The 15,374-nt window shown below is 44.1% G+C and overlaps 1 protein-coding gene across 2 annotated transcripts in view; it reads right to left on the bottom strand.

The window, feature by feature from the left end:
- TNPO3 (transportin 3) overlaps positions 1–15,374 on the bottom strand; it is an 83,717-nt gene that overhangs the window by 45,451 nt on the left and 22,892 nt on the right. The window contains exon 2 of one of the 2 annotated variants that reach the window (XM_067534986.1): positions 1,285–1,485. In XM_067534986.1, coding sequence (XP_067391087.1) covers positions 1,285–1,485 — 201 coding nt within the window. Of the gene's footprint in view, positions 1–1,284; positions 1,505–15,374 lie in introns of both variants that reach the window. The other variant, XM_067534987.1, reaches the window with a different exon arrangement.

Below are 15,374 nucleotides of genomic sequence, written 5' to 3' on the forward strand. Positions count from 1 at the left end.
ACTTTTTCTCTGCTGTGTAAGCAGAAACAACACTCATGCCCCCATGCACCAGTCCACCAGGAAGGAAGGGCTGCGTGACTTTTAAGCACAGCTTCTCACCCACGGCTAAAGAATTTACAGTGGCAGGTGATGTGGGATCCCCCACTTCTAATACCGGTTACGGTGTTATTTGTAGAGCACTCATCACCTTGGAATCTAAATGCTGGACACATCCTTTAGCCACAGGCAACAGTCTCATTTCTGTCAGGCTGAGGGGTCACAGGCCTGCAACTCACGGGTCAGTTTGAGGCCAGCACTCTCCCTCCCATTTGCAAACTGCAATATCCGACCCAGATGGCCAACCATCTTCTTCCTGGCTGCAAACCTTCTCTCAGATTGGCTAGCAGAGTGTCTCCCACACTCTGTTCCCTAGAGACTTAGCAGTCTCTTCGTCACTGCTGCCAGGTTATTTGTGTTTAATCTGGAACAGAAATGATGTACAGTTCCTCAGCCACACACAAACTTTCACCCAGGCCCATCCTTGCCCCCACAGAAGCCAAATGCAAAATTGCTACTGACTTGAATCAGTGCAGGGTCAGACCTTTCAGGCTGATTTAAGACCAACAGGCGGAGAGGCTGATTTGGACTTCATAGGGATGCAGTGACAAGTGCTCAGCAGTGTCACGCAGGCCAGCTAAGTTGATGGCATGAGGGAATAATTAGTTTTTCAGTATCTAAGATGAACACCTTCCTGGGGATATGGTAGCACCTCACGTCAGAGACCTTCCAGTCACGGAGGGAATTTCGATGGGTAATTCATTGTTGTTTTCATAGTTGAGCACGGAAGATTCTTGCATAGCTGTTCCTCCCATCACCCTCCCAAAGCAGCATAGAAAGGGGTAAAATAATTGATTTATTAACCTACGAAATCACTGTTGAATTGATCACAGGACTGAGCCTATATATGGAGAAACTGCTCTGACTGGGTCTGAAGGGCACTGATTTCCCTTTTCTCAGTTTTTCTTGCTCCACTCTAAAGGAAGAACAACCAGGGAGCATGAATTTCTGAAAGCCATGAGTGAAAAGCTTTAGCTGGCCAGGCTTCACGTGACTTGCAGCCTCCGTTTCTTGCCCCTAAATAAAGCAGCAATTATTGCACAGGATGGATTTGACGGGACAATGGAGTAAATGTTACAACATGTCCACTATGCATCTCTAATGAAGACACTGAATTATCCATGCTTTATTACTGAAAATTGGTACGCGGCTGCCTGGAGAAACACCCTCTCTTCCCCCGAGGCTTACCTGAGTTACAATGATGGGTGACAGGTCTTTCAAGTTCTGGATGTGGGACAGGAGAGAGTCCCGTAATGCAGCGTGCGAATCTGTGGGGAGTTCATAGAACGAGGTTTGAATCTTCATCTTCATGGTCTGTGCTGCAAAATAGCATGATTCCACGTCCTGCCGGATCTGTAACAGTTGGTCTGAGATCTCCCATGCATGCACCTAAAGGCAAATTGGAAGACTGCCATCAAGCAGAGAAAGACGTGGACTAGAACTCAGATCAGCTAAATATTTATCAGCAGGGTTAAACAAAGTGGACTTTTCACAACTTTAGGTACCAAGTTTGGAAAAGGAAGAACCCACACTTCCTGGAATTATAACCCCCTTGTTCTTAGCAAGATGATCACCAGAAGTGTTGAACCAGGATTCCCTCCTGAATGTGCTGCTGTCAAAGCGTCGGTCCGCCCAGCAGGTGCTGGGTACTGTTAACAGAGATGCCAGGCTCAGGGATAACATCAATCCACTTCACTGCTACAGATCACACATCTGACATGGGCATATGTTAGTATTTGCAGTTAGAAGGCTACTTTGGTGATTAAAGGGAGAGTCAGCTTTGCCAATGAACCTTGGTTTAAACACACACTACTTATGGCACTTCTCTTCCTGTTCTAAAGCAGAGTTGATTGCCAGACGTGCGACAATTTCTCGTAAAAGGGATAAATTATATTTCAGCTGCAAAAGGCAATGTCAGCCATTCACCACCATCACCATACATCCTGAAGCTGTAGTCACCTGGGACTAGGCAGGCTACTGCTTCAGGATCCTAGTTGGTCCTTACAACGTATTTCCTAAACTTTTACAAGTGACTAATTAAGAACCACACCTGAGCTGTGTTGCTAGCTAAACGAAGCCATTTCATGGAGGAAAGGAGAGAACAGAAATGATATGAAAATATTTTAGTAATAAACATTCTGCAGTTAAACCTTAGATCTGCAAGCCAGACTCACATGCCAATGACAAAAACTGTCAGATTGGTAAATAATGAGGCGGACAGGGCAGTCTTACAGAGCAATCTGGGTATCTTGGTAAACTGGGCCGTTCAGCCAAAACGTGTGCTAATGCAGCTGAGCCAAGCGCCAAGTTACCCATCTGGGAACAAGGAAGATAGGCCACAGGTTCAGAACGTGACTGTACTCCAGGGAGCAATGGATCTGAAAAGGGTCAAGGAATCACATTGGACAAGCAACTCAACATGAGCTTCAGGTGCAATGCTCTGGTACAAAGGGCCAGTGAGGTGCTTGGATGTAAAGAGAAGTCGTGAGCAGGACTAGTGAGGAATTTTTACCTCTGTATATGGCACTGGTGAGACAGATATTGAAATCCTGTGTACAACTCCGGGGGAAAGGGTTGCAGTTTTCCGATGTGGAAAGGGTGCCACAAAAATGATTTGAGGGCTGGAGTCAATGGCCTTAAAATGGGCTACTTAAAAAGCTTAATCTGTTCAGTTTATCAAAAAGATTGAAAGGTGACTTGATTACCATAAGTACCTTCACCATGAGAAAATACCAGGTACTAAAGGGCTCTTTGATCTAGTGGAGAAAGGCAGAACAAGAATCAAATGTTTATCAGAGCTTGACTGGCCACTAAAACCAACTACCAAGGCACGTGATAGATTCTCCATCTCTTGAGGTCTTCAGATGAAGGCAGAATGCTTTTCTAGAACGCATGCTTTAGCCCAGCGTCTTCAAACTGGGGGCAGGGAGGGAACGCCACCCAACCCCATTCTGTCTCAAGCTCTGCTCCAGGCCCGGCCGTGGTCTCTGGCCATGGCTCCCAGCTCAGCCATGGCCTCAACGCCCGGCCCGGCCTCGGCTTCTGGTCACAGCGCCCAGCCACGGTCTTAGTGCCCGGTCCCCGACCCGCAGCGGCCCCTGGCCCTGATCCCGATCGTGGCCCTGCTCCCAGCCTCAGCTGGGGGGGATGGGAGAAGGGTGCAGACAGAGATGGGGGTATAAAAAGTTTGGGGACCACTGCTTTAGCCAAACCCACATGATTAGCTCAATATAGGATAAACTGGGTGAAGTGTAATGGCCTGTGATGTACAGAAGGGCAGATTAGATGATGCGATGGTCCCGTCTGGCCTTAAAGTCTACGAAACCTGCGCTAGATTATGATCATTCCAGATAAAGTCATGGAAAACAGCCCTACAACTTCCTCTACCTAATTAGTTTGGTGTATGAGCTCAGCATGCACTCTCTCCTCCAATACTGGGAGAGAATACTGTAACTGCAAGTCGGCAAAGAAAGTCCCTTCTCTTGACATCCCTATAACAAATCCAGTATGTTGGGGTGGCTATAAAATTGGCACAAGGGGGCAGCGCAACCTTTCCACCTCCATTTCCCCCTAATCCCCAAATTTCATTCTGATTTTACACCGCACATGAGCCACTGCAGATAACTATGCCCTGGGCAGATTGTTCTCTCAGCTGTCCCATCAGCAAGAGCCATACACTTCCCAAAATGCATTCCAGCTAAAAGGTCACTGTGCCTGGAGTACTGTGCTGTGTTGGACCCACTTGCAGCTTTACATTATCAGTAGGCTGCTTATTATTTGGCAGTCCTATTTTACCACATTGTGTGTGTGTGCTTACGGGACTAAGCTACAGTAGCATTTGCCCCTGAAAGTTGAATCCTCCCTTCCAAGCGCCCCCCACTCCAGTAGTGTTCTCCATGTCTGTCCCTCACACTCAGCATTTGATGTCAAAATGGTCTTTAGACTGCAAACCCATAATTGTTCAAACCTGGGTGCCTAAAGGTAGGTTCCAAAAGCCATACTGAGATATCTAAATAAGAGAGGCCTGGTTTGCAAAGGTATAGAGTATCAGCAACTCCCATCAGCTTCAGCAAGGCAAACTGTCGCTTTCCATTGTGTCTTATAAAGCACGAGCATTAGGGCAACGTGGATTCTGCTAAGGCGGCAAGTTTCCTGTAGGACAGTGTGTGAGAACCCCGTGAGTAATTAGTACATTTCTGACACAAATACATTTCAGTGCAGTTACACTAGGTACCCACACCCCATGGCAGCCTGAGGGAACTCAGACCAGGTGCCGCCATAGCGCTGTTATGTAGACACTTCCTACGCTGACAGAAGGGGCTTTCCCATTGCTGTACTTCATCCACCTCTCCGAAAGACGTTAACTAGGTTGACAGAAGAATTCTTCGATCGACCTAGCTGCATCTACACCAGGGGCTAGCTTGACCTCACTGTAGAGGCTCAGGGAGCAAAATTTTTCACAGCCCTGAGTGACGTATAGCTAGGTCGATCTAATTTTTTAGCATAGACCAGGCCTTAGCTTTCATTTCTGGACACACCTGACACACGTTGGTAACCTATATAACTACAGACCTCATTCCAAGATGCTTGTTTCGGCTATAAACATTCCCTGCACAGTAAAGGCTTGGCGTCTGAAATCTTAAGCCAGCACTTTTCAAAAAATAAATCAGAAAACAATTGGTACACGTTTAAATCCTAACAACTGAAGAGCTTTTTGCATTCCAGATGAAGAACAAAAATGCACCCAGCATGCCTGGCTTGTCTCCATTATTGATAATTCTATCATTGCTGTCTATCAATGGACCAAGATACTTTTAAAAACTGATTTTCCTTAACTCTGCTGCCAATACTTTTCTCCTTTTGTCCTTCTGTTCCCTTATCAATTTTCTACAATTACCAGCTTCTGATTTATATTTATCATCACTATCAATTTCCCCTTTCTCCCATTTTGATCAGTTTTTTTAATTTATAGTTGCTTTCACTTCCCCACTAAACCAGCTTGGTCATTTATCCAGAGAAGCCACTCCTCTCAACTGTGGCATTTTGGCATCCAATAAAATGTTCTTAAACAGTTCCCAGTTATCATTCACATTTTTTGGTTTATTATTTTTTTTCCCAACTGATCTGGCTCAATTGTTTTCAGTTTTGTGAAACTGGCCCTTTTAATGCACCGAGTATACATATTACCGATTTGGATTTTATTCTGTTTGCACATGACAAATGTAATCAAGACACAATCGATCACAGAAATGTAGCGCTCAGGCAGGACCAAGTACACCTAGTTTAGACCATTCCTGTATTCTTTAACAGGTATTTTTCTTACTTGTTTTAAAAACCTCCGATGATGGGGGATTCCACCACCTCCCTTGGAAGCCTGTTCCAGAGCTTAACATCCTTATAGGGAGAAAGCCTTTCCTAATATCTAACTTAAATCTCCTCTGCTGCAGATTAAGCCCATTTCTTCTTGTCCTCCTTAGAGAACAATTGATCTCCGTCCTCCTTGCAACAGCCTTTGACATATCTGAACACTCATCAGGTCCCCCCTCAGTCTTCTTTTCTCAAAACTAAACATGCCTAGCTTCTTTTTTCTTAAAAACTCTTTCTGCATAGAGCTGGTTTTCTAAACCTTTTATTGCTCCGCTCAGGACTCTCTCCAATTTGTCCACATCTTAAAGCGTAGCACCCAGAATTGGACACGGTATTCCATCTGAAGTTTCACCAGCGCCAAGGTAAAGCAGGACAATTGCCTTCTGGGTCTCCTGGGGAACACTCCTATTAACGCACCCCAGAATTATATTAGCCTTTTCCGCAACTGCATCACATTGTTGACTCTCATACAATTTGTGATCCACTACAGCCCCCGGATTCTCTTCTGCTGTACTGCCGCCTCGGCGGTATTCCCTGATTTTGTAGTTGTGCACTTGATTTTTCCTTCCTCAGTGTAGCACTTTGCACTTGTCTTGACGGAATTTCTTCTTGTTGACTTCAGACCAATTTTCAAGGTCATTTTCAATTCTATTCCTGTCCTCCCAAGTGCTAGCAACCCTTCCCTGCTCAGTGTCATCTGAAAATTTTATAAGCGTGCTCTCCACTCCATTATCCAAGTCATTAATGAAAAACCATCATTTGCACATAAACCACCACTGACTTTTTGGTCTGCGATCAATTCCGTTTTACTGTCCAGTTGAAGTCTAATGCAGCATTCCCCTGTGTTGGATGCAACATTTTTTTTTAATTAGAAAACTGTCATGTATAAAGTTTAGAAATTCCATAGGATGTTTTATTAGTGGCAGCATGAGACCTTCAGCAGGTCACTCAGATTGCAGGCCTCTAGGGAAATGCACAGTGGTGTACAGAGGGTCTCTGGTGACTGGGGGCCAAGCCTACATTTGGGTCCTCCCCGCCAAGGCCTCATCTTCCCTCCTCGCCCCCTGCGCAGAGCAGGAGGGGTCCCAGTGCTGCCCCCCAGCTGCCCCCGGGGAGGGGAGATCTGTACCTGCAGGGGGGGCACAAATGCGAGCTTGGCTCCGCTGCCACCCCCCTCCTCACACTTACCCAGCACTTACTCCTGCTGTAGCCTTGCAGCTGGCTCGGACAGGGCAGCCTCACCCTTCATGACACATGGGGGGGCACAGGAGGCGCTGCACCCCTCAGATCCTCCTGCATCCCCCGCCTCCTGCGTGTCATGAAGGCCGGCCCGGCGCCCCCCTACCCCTCCCCTTGGTACGCCATTGGAAATGCAGCTTTCCTTCCTATATATTATAGACAGGTGCTTCAGATGCCAGTCACCCTGTTCCCTCGTGTGATTCAATGGTCCGCTGCAGATACCAGATGAAGGCAGGGCAGTACTGGCATGAAATATTACTACCACTTCATAGGTGAGAAAACAAAGGGAGTGACTTTCCCAAGGCCACACACCAATATTAGGGCCAAGATTAGAACTCGCCCAGTTGTGTATGTTGAGCAAAGCCACCTCTAGTTAGGATACGGCCAGGATCATTCTGGGTGCTTTTACAGTGCGGAACCAAGACACCAGCTGCAGAGTCTATAACCTAAACATTAAACATGTTGATATTTTTCAGCAGCCACCTGGAAAAGGCATTTTGGCCCAGAAAGCAGTATACATGCATCAGCTGCATACTCTGAATAGTCACAACAATACACAGACCTGAGACTAACGACAAATAATAAAAAAAAAAACCAAAAAAACCCAGCTTGTTAGAGTAGCCCCACGATATTACTTTGGACACCACTATGAACAACTAACATTCTGCTCCAGCTCCTATTTCCTCTTTGCTTTAAATATCAGAACAAAGGAAATTCACACCAAAAATAAAAAGATTTAAACCAGAAACACCCGGAAATCAGGCGTTAATGCTGAAACTTCTTCACATTCACCCCTTTGTGCCTAGAGGGGGACAGCGGGTGGAATCTTACATGCCATGATTTGCTGCAATATCTAGACACAACATGAGTTATGGCCAGTTTCATCCTCTGCTTTGACTTTTCTGGGTTTTGTAGATTTCAGAAAAGTTCTTCAGTGTAAAAACAACCAGAGTCCTGTAGCACTTTAAAGACTAACAAATTTAATTACTGCAGACATAAGCTTTCGTGGGCTGCAACCCACTTCATCAGATGCAAGAAACAGAAATCAGATAGGGTGTGTGTGTGTGTATATATATATATATATATATCCATCCAAAGGTAAGGAACAACAATGAGGAAGGTAGATAAAATCAAAGTCAATTCAGTTAGAGTAGATGAGGCCTATTCACAACCGTTGATTAGGAGGTGAGAATGTGTGAACAGTGACAATTACTTCTTGTAATGAGAGAACCATTCCAAGTCCCTATCCAGACCCAGTTTGATTGTGTCAAATTTGCAGATGAGTTCCAGCTCTGCAGTTTCTCGCTGAAGTCTGTTTTTGAAGTTTTTTTTTGTAGAAGTATGGCAACTTTCAAGTCAGCTACAGAGTGTCCTGGGAGATTGAAGTGCTCTCCGACGGGCTTATGGATGTTATTTTTAATGTCTAATTTGTGTCCATTTATTCTTTTGCATAGTGACAGTCCGGTTTGGCCAATGTACATGGCAGAGGGGCATTACTTGCACATGATGGCATATATTACATTAGTAGATGTGCAGGTGAATGAGCTGGTGTGGCTGATGTGGTTAGGACCTGTGATGGTGTCACTAGCGTCGATGTGCAGGCAGAGCTGGCAACGGGGTTTGTTGCAGGGATAGATTCCTGGGTTAGTGTTCTTGTTGTACGGTGTAAGGTTGCTGGTGAGTATTTCCTTCAGGTTGGGGGGCTGTCTGTAAGCAAGGATAGGTCTGCCTCCCATGGCTTGAGTGAGTGAGGGATCATCTTCTACGATAGGTTGAAGATCCTTAATGATGTGTTGGAGAGATTTTAGCTGGGGTCTGTAGGTGATGGCCAGTGGTGTTCTGTTGTTTTCTTTGTTGGGTCTGTCCTGTAGTAGGTGACTTCTGGGTACCCATCTGGCTGTGTCAATTTGTTTTGTCACCTCTCCAGGTGGGTATTGTAGTTTTAAGAATGTTTTATGGAGATCCTGTAGGTGTTTGTCTGAGGGATTGGAGCAAATCCGGTTGTATCTTAGGGCTTGGCTGTAGACAATGGATCATGTAATGTGTCCAGGGTGGAAGCTGGAGGCATGAAGATATGTATTGCGGTCAGTTGGTTTTCGGTATAGGGTGGTATTAATGTGACCATCCTTTATTTGTATTGTAGTGTCCAGAAAGTGGATTTCTTGTGTGGACTGGTCCAGGCTGAGGTTGATGGTGGGGTGAAAATTATTAAAATCCTGGTGGAATTCTTCGAGGGACTCTTTCCCGTGGGTCCAGATGATGATGTAGGGTAGTGAAGGAGAGGTGCTTGGGGACGAGTTTTGAGGAAGTGGTGTTCTAGGTCAGCCATAAAAACCTGTGGGGCCATGCAGGTGCCCATAGCTGTGCCACTGACTAGAAGGTATAGATTGCCTCCAAATCTGAAGTAGTTGTGGGTCAGGACAAAGTCACAAAGTTCAGCTACCAGGTGTGACATGACATCATCAGGGAAAATGTTCCTGATGGCTTGTAGTCCATATTTGCGTGGAATGTTGGTGTAGAGCTGCTTCTACATCCATAGTGGCTAAGGTGGTGTTTTCTGGGAGATCACCAATGGATTGTAGTTTCCTCAGGAAGTCCGTGGTATCACGAAGATAGCTAGGAGTGCTGGTGGCATAGGGCCTGAGGAGAGAGTCCACATAGCCTAACAGTCCTGCTGTGAGTGCCAATGCCTGAGATGATGGAGTGTCCAGGATTCCCAGGTTTGTGGATCTTGGGTAGCAGACAGAATAACCCTGGTCGGGGTGTGTCTGTGTAGATTTGTTCCTGTGTTTCTTTAGGGAGTTTCTTAGGTAGATGTTGTAGTTTCTTTTGGTATTCCTCAGTGGGATCGGACGGTAGTGGCTTGTAGAATGTGGTGTTGGAGAGTTGTCTGGCAGCCTCCTGTTCGTAATCCTACCTATTCATGATGACTACAGCACCTCCTTTGTCTGCCTCTTTGATTATAATGTCAGAGTTGGTAATGAGGCTGTGGATGGCGTTGCGTTCTGCATGGCTGAGGTTATGGGGCAAGCGATGTTGCTTGTCTACAATCTCAGCTTGTGCACGTCGGTGGAAACACTTTGTAAAAGTCTAGTCTGTTGTTTCGATCGTCAGGAGGAGTCCATGCAGAATTCTTCTTCTTGTAGCGTTGGTAGGAAGGTATCTGTGGGTTAGTGTGTTGTTCAGTGGTGTGGTGGAAATATTCCTTGAGTCGGAGATGGCGAAAGTAGGATTCCAGGTCACTGCAGAATTGTATCATGTGTGTGGGAGTGGTGGGGCAGAAAGAGTCCCCAAGTTAAGACAGACTCTTCTGCTGGGTTAAGTGTATAGTTGGATAGATTTACAATATCATTGTATGAGTTAAGGGTATCACAGTTGTGGTCTCTTGTAGCACGTAGGAGTTTAGATAGTTTAGAGTCCTTTTTCCTCTGTAGAGAAGCAAAGTGAGTGTTGTAAATGGTCCCTCTTGTTTTTGTAAAGATCAACCACATGGAAGTTTCCATGGAAGTTTGGCCTTTCATGGAGACTATCCAGCATTGAGAGATCTTTCTTGATCTTCTCCCGTTTGCTGTACAGAATCTGATCAGGTGGTTCCGTAGTTTTTTTTGTGTGTGTGTGTGACACTATCTCTCACCATAGTCTGTATAATATGTTGATCGTAAGGGATTTTTCACTTTCAGTCCATTTGGTATGATGTCCATTTGTTTGCACTTGGAGAGGAAGATGATGTCTGTCTGTATCTGTGCAAGTTTTTTCATGAAGTTGGTAGATTTCCATTTCGAATGGCTACATTCAGTGCCTTCTATGGTGAAAAGTTCCAGAAGGGTAGCCGTGTTAGTCTGTATACAGCAAAAACAACGAGAGTCCTGTAGCACTTTAAAGACTAACAAATTTAATTCCTGCAGGCATAAGCTTTTGTGGGCTGCAACCCACTTTCTCAGATGCAAGAAATCAGATAGCGGGTGTATATATATATATCCAAGGGTAAGGAACAACGAGGAGGGTAGGTGTTAGCAAAGTCCATTCAGTTAGAGTAGATGAGGCCTATTCACAACCATTGATTAGAAGGTGAGAATGTGTGAACAGTGACAATTACTTCTTGTAATGAGATGACACAATCAAACTGGGTCTGAATAGGGACTTGGAATGGTTAAGTTTGCATGAGTTCCAGCTCTGCAGTTTCTCGCTGAAGTGTAGTTACTTCAGTGTAGTTACTCTGCAGGATATTAATTTCATTCTAAATGCAGATCTCCCCTCCCTTTCCATGCACAGTGCAGTTGGCTTTATTAGGCCATTTGCCCAGAAGATCTTTGTCTCTGCATTTGTTCTGGTGGCTTTAGAATTCAGTTTCCCTGCAGCTACCCCAAGCGATAGCGCACTGTTGCTAAGACCGAAGTCCATCATGTCTCCAGAAGGCCGATTTCTTCCACAGGTGGACAGGCACATGCATCCCACAGAGGCTCATTTTCAAAGGAAACTGAACAGGCTTGAATCAATTAGTAGTGATTTTTGAGGAGATTTATGGATCTGTCTCCTTTAAACCAGATGTGTCTGCTGTTTTAAGGCTCTTGATCTTTCAGTTCCTCTTTTCCAGCTGCTATGTACATCTGTGACAAAAATCTACTAAATACACTTTCTCTCATAAACCTGGCTATCACCAAAGCCTCATTATAGGAAAGGCCTGGCCCACTACTGTTTGAACCAGTTAGCTACGAAACATGCTCCTGAATGGTTCGAATAGAATCTTGCTGGACAAGTGTTAATAGACACAACGATAAGCTAGTTCGAGCTGACAGCAGAGATTGGACAAGGAGGGTTGGCGGGGTTGTTCACATAATTTTAAACTAATCACACCAGACTCCAAAGTGATCTATAATAAGAGCTATACCAACTGAAGTCCATGGATCACCAATGACCTGCAAAGCCCTTCTTGGTCATCTGCAGAATTAAATATATTGAGAACTGAGTAGTGGAAGGGACTGGGACTTGGGAGTAGGTCATGAGAGGGTCTTACGTAGGCTGACCGGTACAAAGGCTGGAGAACCTACTGCATGAGTGACAGTTTAGCTGTATGGATGTGTTCACAGTAACAGGATTGTAACAATTTTAGTGTTTGGAAAGGTTCCCAGCATAGTCAGAAGGGCCCAGACAGGGTAAAATGAGGCATTACCGGGCCCTGAATTAACTCCCGTGTATCTAGAAGTTATATAAACCTTTTGCAGTCACTCCATCAGGGAGACAGATCTCAGCAGCTTTCCTCACATTCCCAGTCAATACAAGTTAATATTTTAATACAAGAGAATTTTGAAAACACTGTAACAAGATCAGAAACAAAACCGAAATGTAACTATGCATCAGCAAGGGCTGAGGAAACGCCTTAAAGAGACATCAACTTGAAAAAAATCACCATTTTCTAGCTACAATGAGCCACAACAAACATTTAATGCTGCAATCAGCAAAAGTGTCCATCTCCGTTTGTTTACACTGTGCATTTCATTAAACCAACTGTACAGTCAGTGCTAGGGAGAAAGAGATTTAACTAAAAAGACCCTCTGTCAGAGGGCATGCTTCCCCCCCCCTTCCTGGACTTCTCTTTGTGAGCAGTCCTCACACACACTTATGTAAGTTCACCACAGTGTATTTCATTTACAATATCTTAGGCAGCTTCATGTCCCAACACCACAAGGCTTTCCCCAAACCACAGCATCCCCCTCTCAGGCAGAGGGTGAGAGAGCTCATCTCTCTGAGGTCGTGGGCTTCTTTGCCCTTCCTTCCAGACCCCACCCCATATCAATCTACAGTCGTAGTTTCAAATGGGCAACATTCCCTGGCCCAAGCTGTTCTATAGTGTTGTCATTTAACATCCGCTGTATGCACCTCAGAGGCAGTCTTCACTCACCAGAGAGATTTCTTGTTCTATTCAGGGTCGGACACGACTCCCATCATTATGTCTGAACTGTTTAGAACACTCTTTGGAATTACTTTCAATGAAAGGAGCTATAATAAAAAAAGCAGGTGGCTTCATAATCTAAGAGTCTTGTACATATTATCAAACTAGAGAAGAAAGGGTTAAGATAAACTCCTTTAGTCTTAGACGCAAAGCTCAAATAATTAGTTAAATTTACAGAGAAGTGGTCAGGCTACAGGTCTGGTTTCCTCAATAAATCTCTTAGGAGTTACACATCATCTTGTTTGTGTAAAAGATTTTGTTTGGTGCGTGCAAATACCCCCGTTATACTGGTGTCAGGATTTTACAACTGACAAACTAAGAGCTGAGAAATAAAGGAGTAAGTGCAGAGCAGAAAAGGAGCCAGAAAGCTTCAGACTCATCCATAAGTTCTAAAGATCAACACCCAAAAGGTTTTGTTCTCAAACTCCTCAGCTTCCAAAAAAGCATTAAAAAAAACAAACCATTTGAAGCGTGACATTTAGCAGTGACATGAAATATGAGATTTATATGGCTGTTAACAACAAGAGATGAGGGTAAATAAGGGGATTGGAGAACCTAGAGTCCATATTCATACAAAGAATTAATACTGTATGCAAAAAGACAACACCCTCTTTCAATTTTAATGAGCTGCCAGATTAAAATATATAACTTAAAAAGGCTACCTGCAACCTTAACACTATCAAACAATAAAATTGAAATCTATAAAATCTAATTTACTTTTCATCTGGTCACTATCTGCTGTTTAATTAGCTCTGACAATGAAAACGGATCTGTCGATTTTTCAATCAGTTTCACTTTCTAGTTTATAAATACATGAGGAGGATGGTGCAGTATCAGATTGCAAACACTCCAGATTAGTAACCCCTTCTGCCACACACATTGAGACGTAAATAGCCAAAGTGGCACTTTTTTGCCCATCTGAAACTGGTCAGAAAGACTGCACCCTGTCCAACCAGGCACAGATCTGGGCCATGGTGATTCACACATTTAGGACCTCCAGGCACGATTACCCCAATCAATATCTAGGAATGAAGCCACATCCGCCCACAGAAGCACCAACTTGCTGGTAACAACAATTTGTCTGCTTAGACACAAAGGTTGCCGTAACATCACCACCCTGGTGCTTCACTCTCTGCACCGGCTCCCTGCTGCATACAAGTCCAGTTCAAGACCCAATATTCAAAGCCATCTAGGAAATCGGTCCTATATGCCAGTGATGGCTTCTCCCTCCATGTCAATGGCCTCCCATGACAACGTCATTCCACGAGAACAATGGAATCTATCAGAAGGGCGGTATGTGAGTCTGATTCTCCACAGGAATCAGCACTCGACTAAGGAACTCACTCCCATGAGAGAGAAAAACAACCAGAGACCTCACCCCTTTCAAACGTCAGAGCAGAACTCACCACACCTTAGCTTTCCCCGGGTTATAAAAACACAACATAACCTGATCACTTTATAGGTTGTGTGCGGGCCAGAGTGGGTATTTCTCCCACAGGCTGGGAAGGAAGAAAGAGAAGCGGTCTATTTTTAAATACTTGGGAAGCACTTAGACATTATGATGTAATATAAGTGCCTAAACAGATTCAGTCTTCCAACAAGGCCTCACTCTCTGGACTGGTACAATCCACAGCTCTTGGGGACGGAGCGTGTGGTATATGTAAGAGCTGCGTGATTCAGAATTATGGGAGGAGTGTAAAAAGGCTGCCTTAGATAAGAGTTTGAGAACTATGATAAGAGTAACAATTCTTATGACTTCTGAAAGCCACCTACACACAGAAAGACACAACATCTAAAGAGATCAGTGAACTGCGTTCTCCTCTTCTGTCCAAAAACAAAAAACCCCCAAACAAACCAAAAAATCAAAATCAAACTTCAGAGAGATGACCCTTTAAGAAACCTAACACACTTGTAATTGTGTTAGCACAAAGACAAGCGTTGAAACAGACATCAGCACTAAGCCAAGAGCGTGTGTGAATTTCGCTTCTAAAATGCCACAAATAACCCCCAAACATCTATTTCTGCAGACACATCTTTGAGGCACCCATTGATTGGCTGGGTGAGGAATGGAAGCGCAGCCTTATTTTCTACTGGACAAAGCCTTCCATGCACAGGAAGAGACAGACTGGTAAACTGACTCCAATCTGCACTGAATTCAGATCGAATGATTGAGATTACGAAAGCCTCCCTCTCAAATTAAAATCTTAAAGGTTTACTCATCAGGTTAAAACCTTGTAATTATAGTATTTACTTCCATTACCACCATATTAAAATGAAAGCATTTTAAATGTTTACTTTCCTCTCTTTATACTGTGTTTACGTTCCACATTTCTCTCTACTTAGACACTGAAAAGAAACTAGCCAGTTTCAATTTTGTCACAGTTTGTTTCTAATATATTTCATAGGTTTCTTAGTGTTTGGTTTGTAAAAACTGCAGGGGTATTTTCTTGTTTGTTTCAAAAAGCTTTCTATTGGAATTCTGAAAAATAGTCATGGAATCATTTCCAATAGGTATCAATTCTGTAAAATGCTTGTTTTTACAAAGCATAAATCTGGGGCTAAATTTCATCCACCACTATCTTTTTAGTTGATTGGGAGGAAAACAGGAAGGGCGGAGAGGAGAAGTCTACAGTGAAGTTAGCCTCAAATGGAAAAAAAGTAAATACAACTATCCTGTGACAACCCATGTTTAATTTCACCATTTTAAAAAAACGTTCGTGAA

Source organism: Emydura macquarii, unplaced genomic scaffold, assembly GCF_026122565.2.
Source record: "Emydura macquarii macquarii isolate MOO-44397 ecotype Brisbane River unplaced genomic scaffold, CSIRO-AGI_Emac_v2 contig_3470, whole genome shotgun sequence".
Classification (NCBI taxonomy): domain Eukaryota; kingdom Metazoa; phylum Chordata; order Testudines; family Chelidae; genus Emydura; species Emydura macquarii.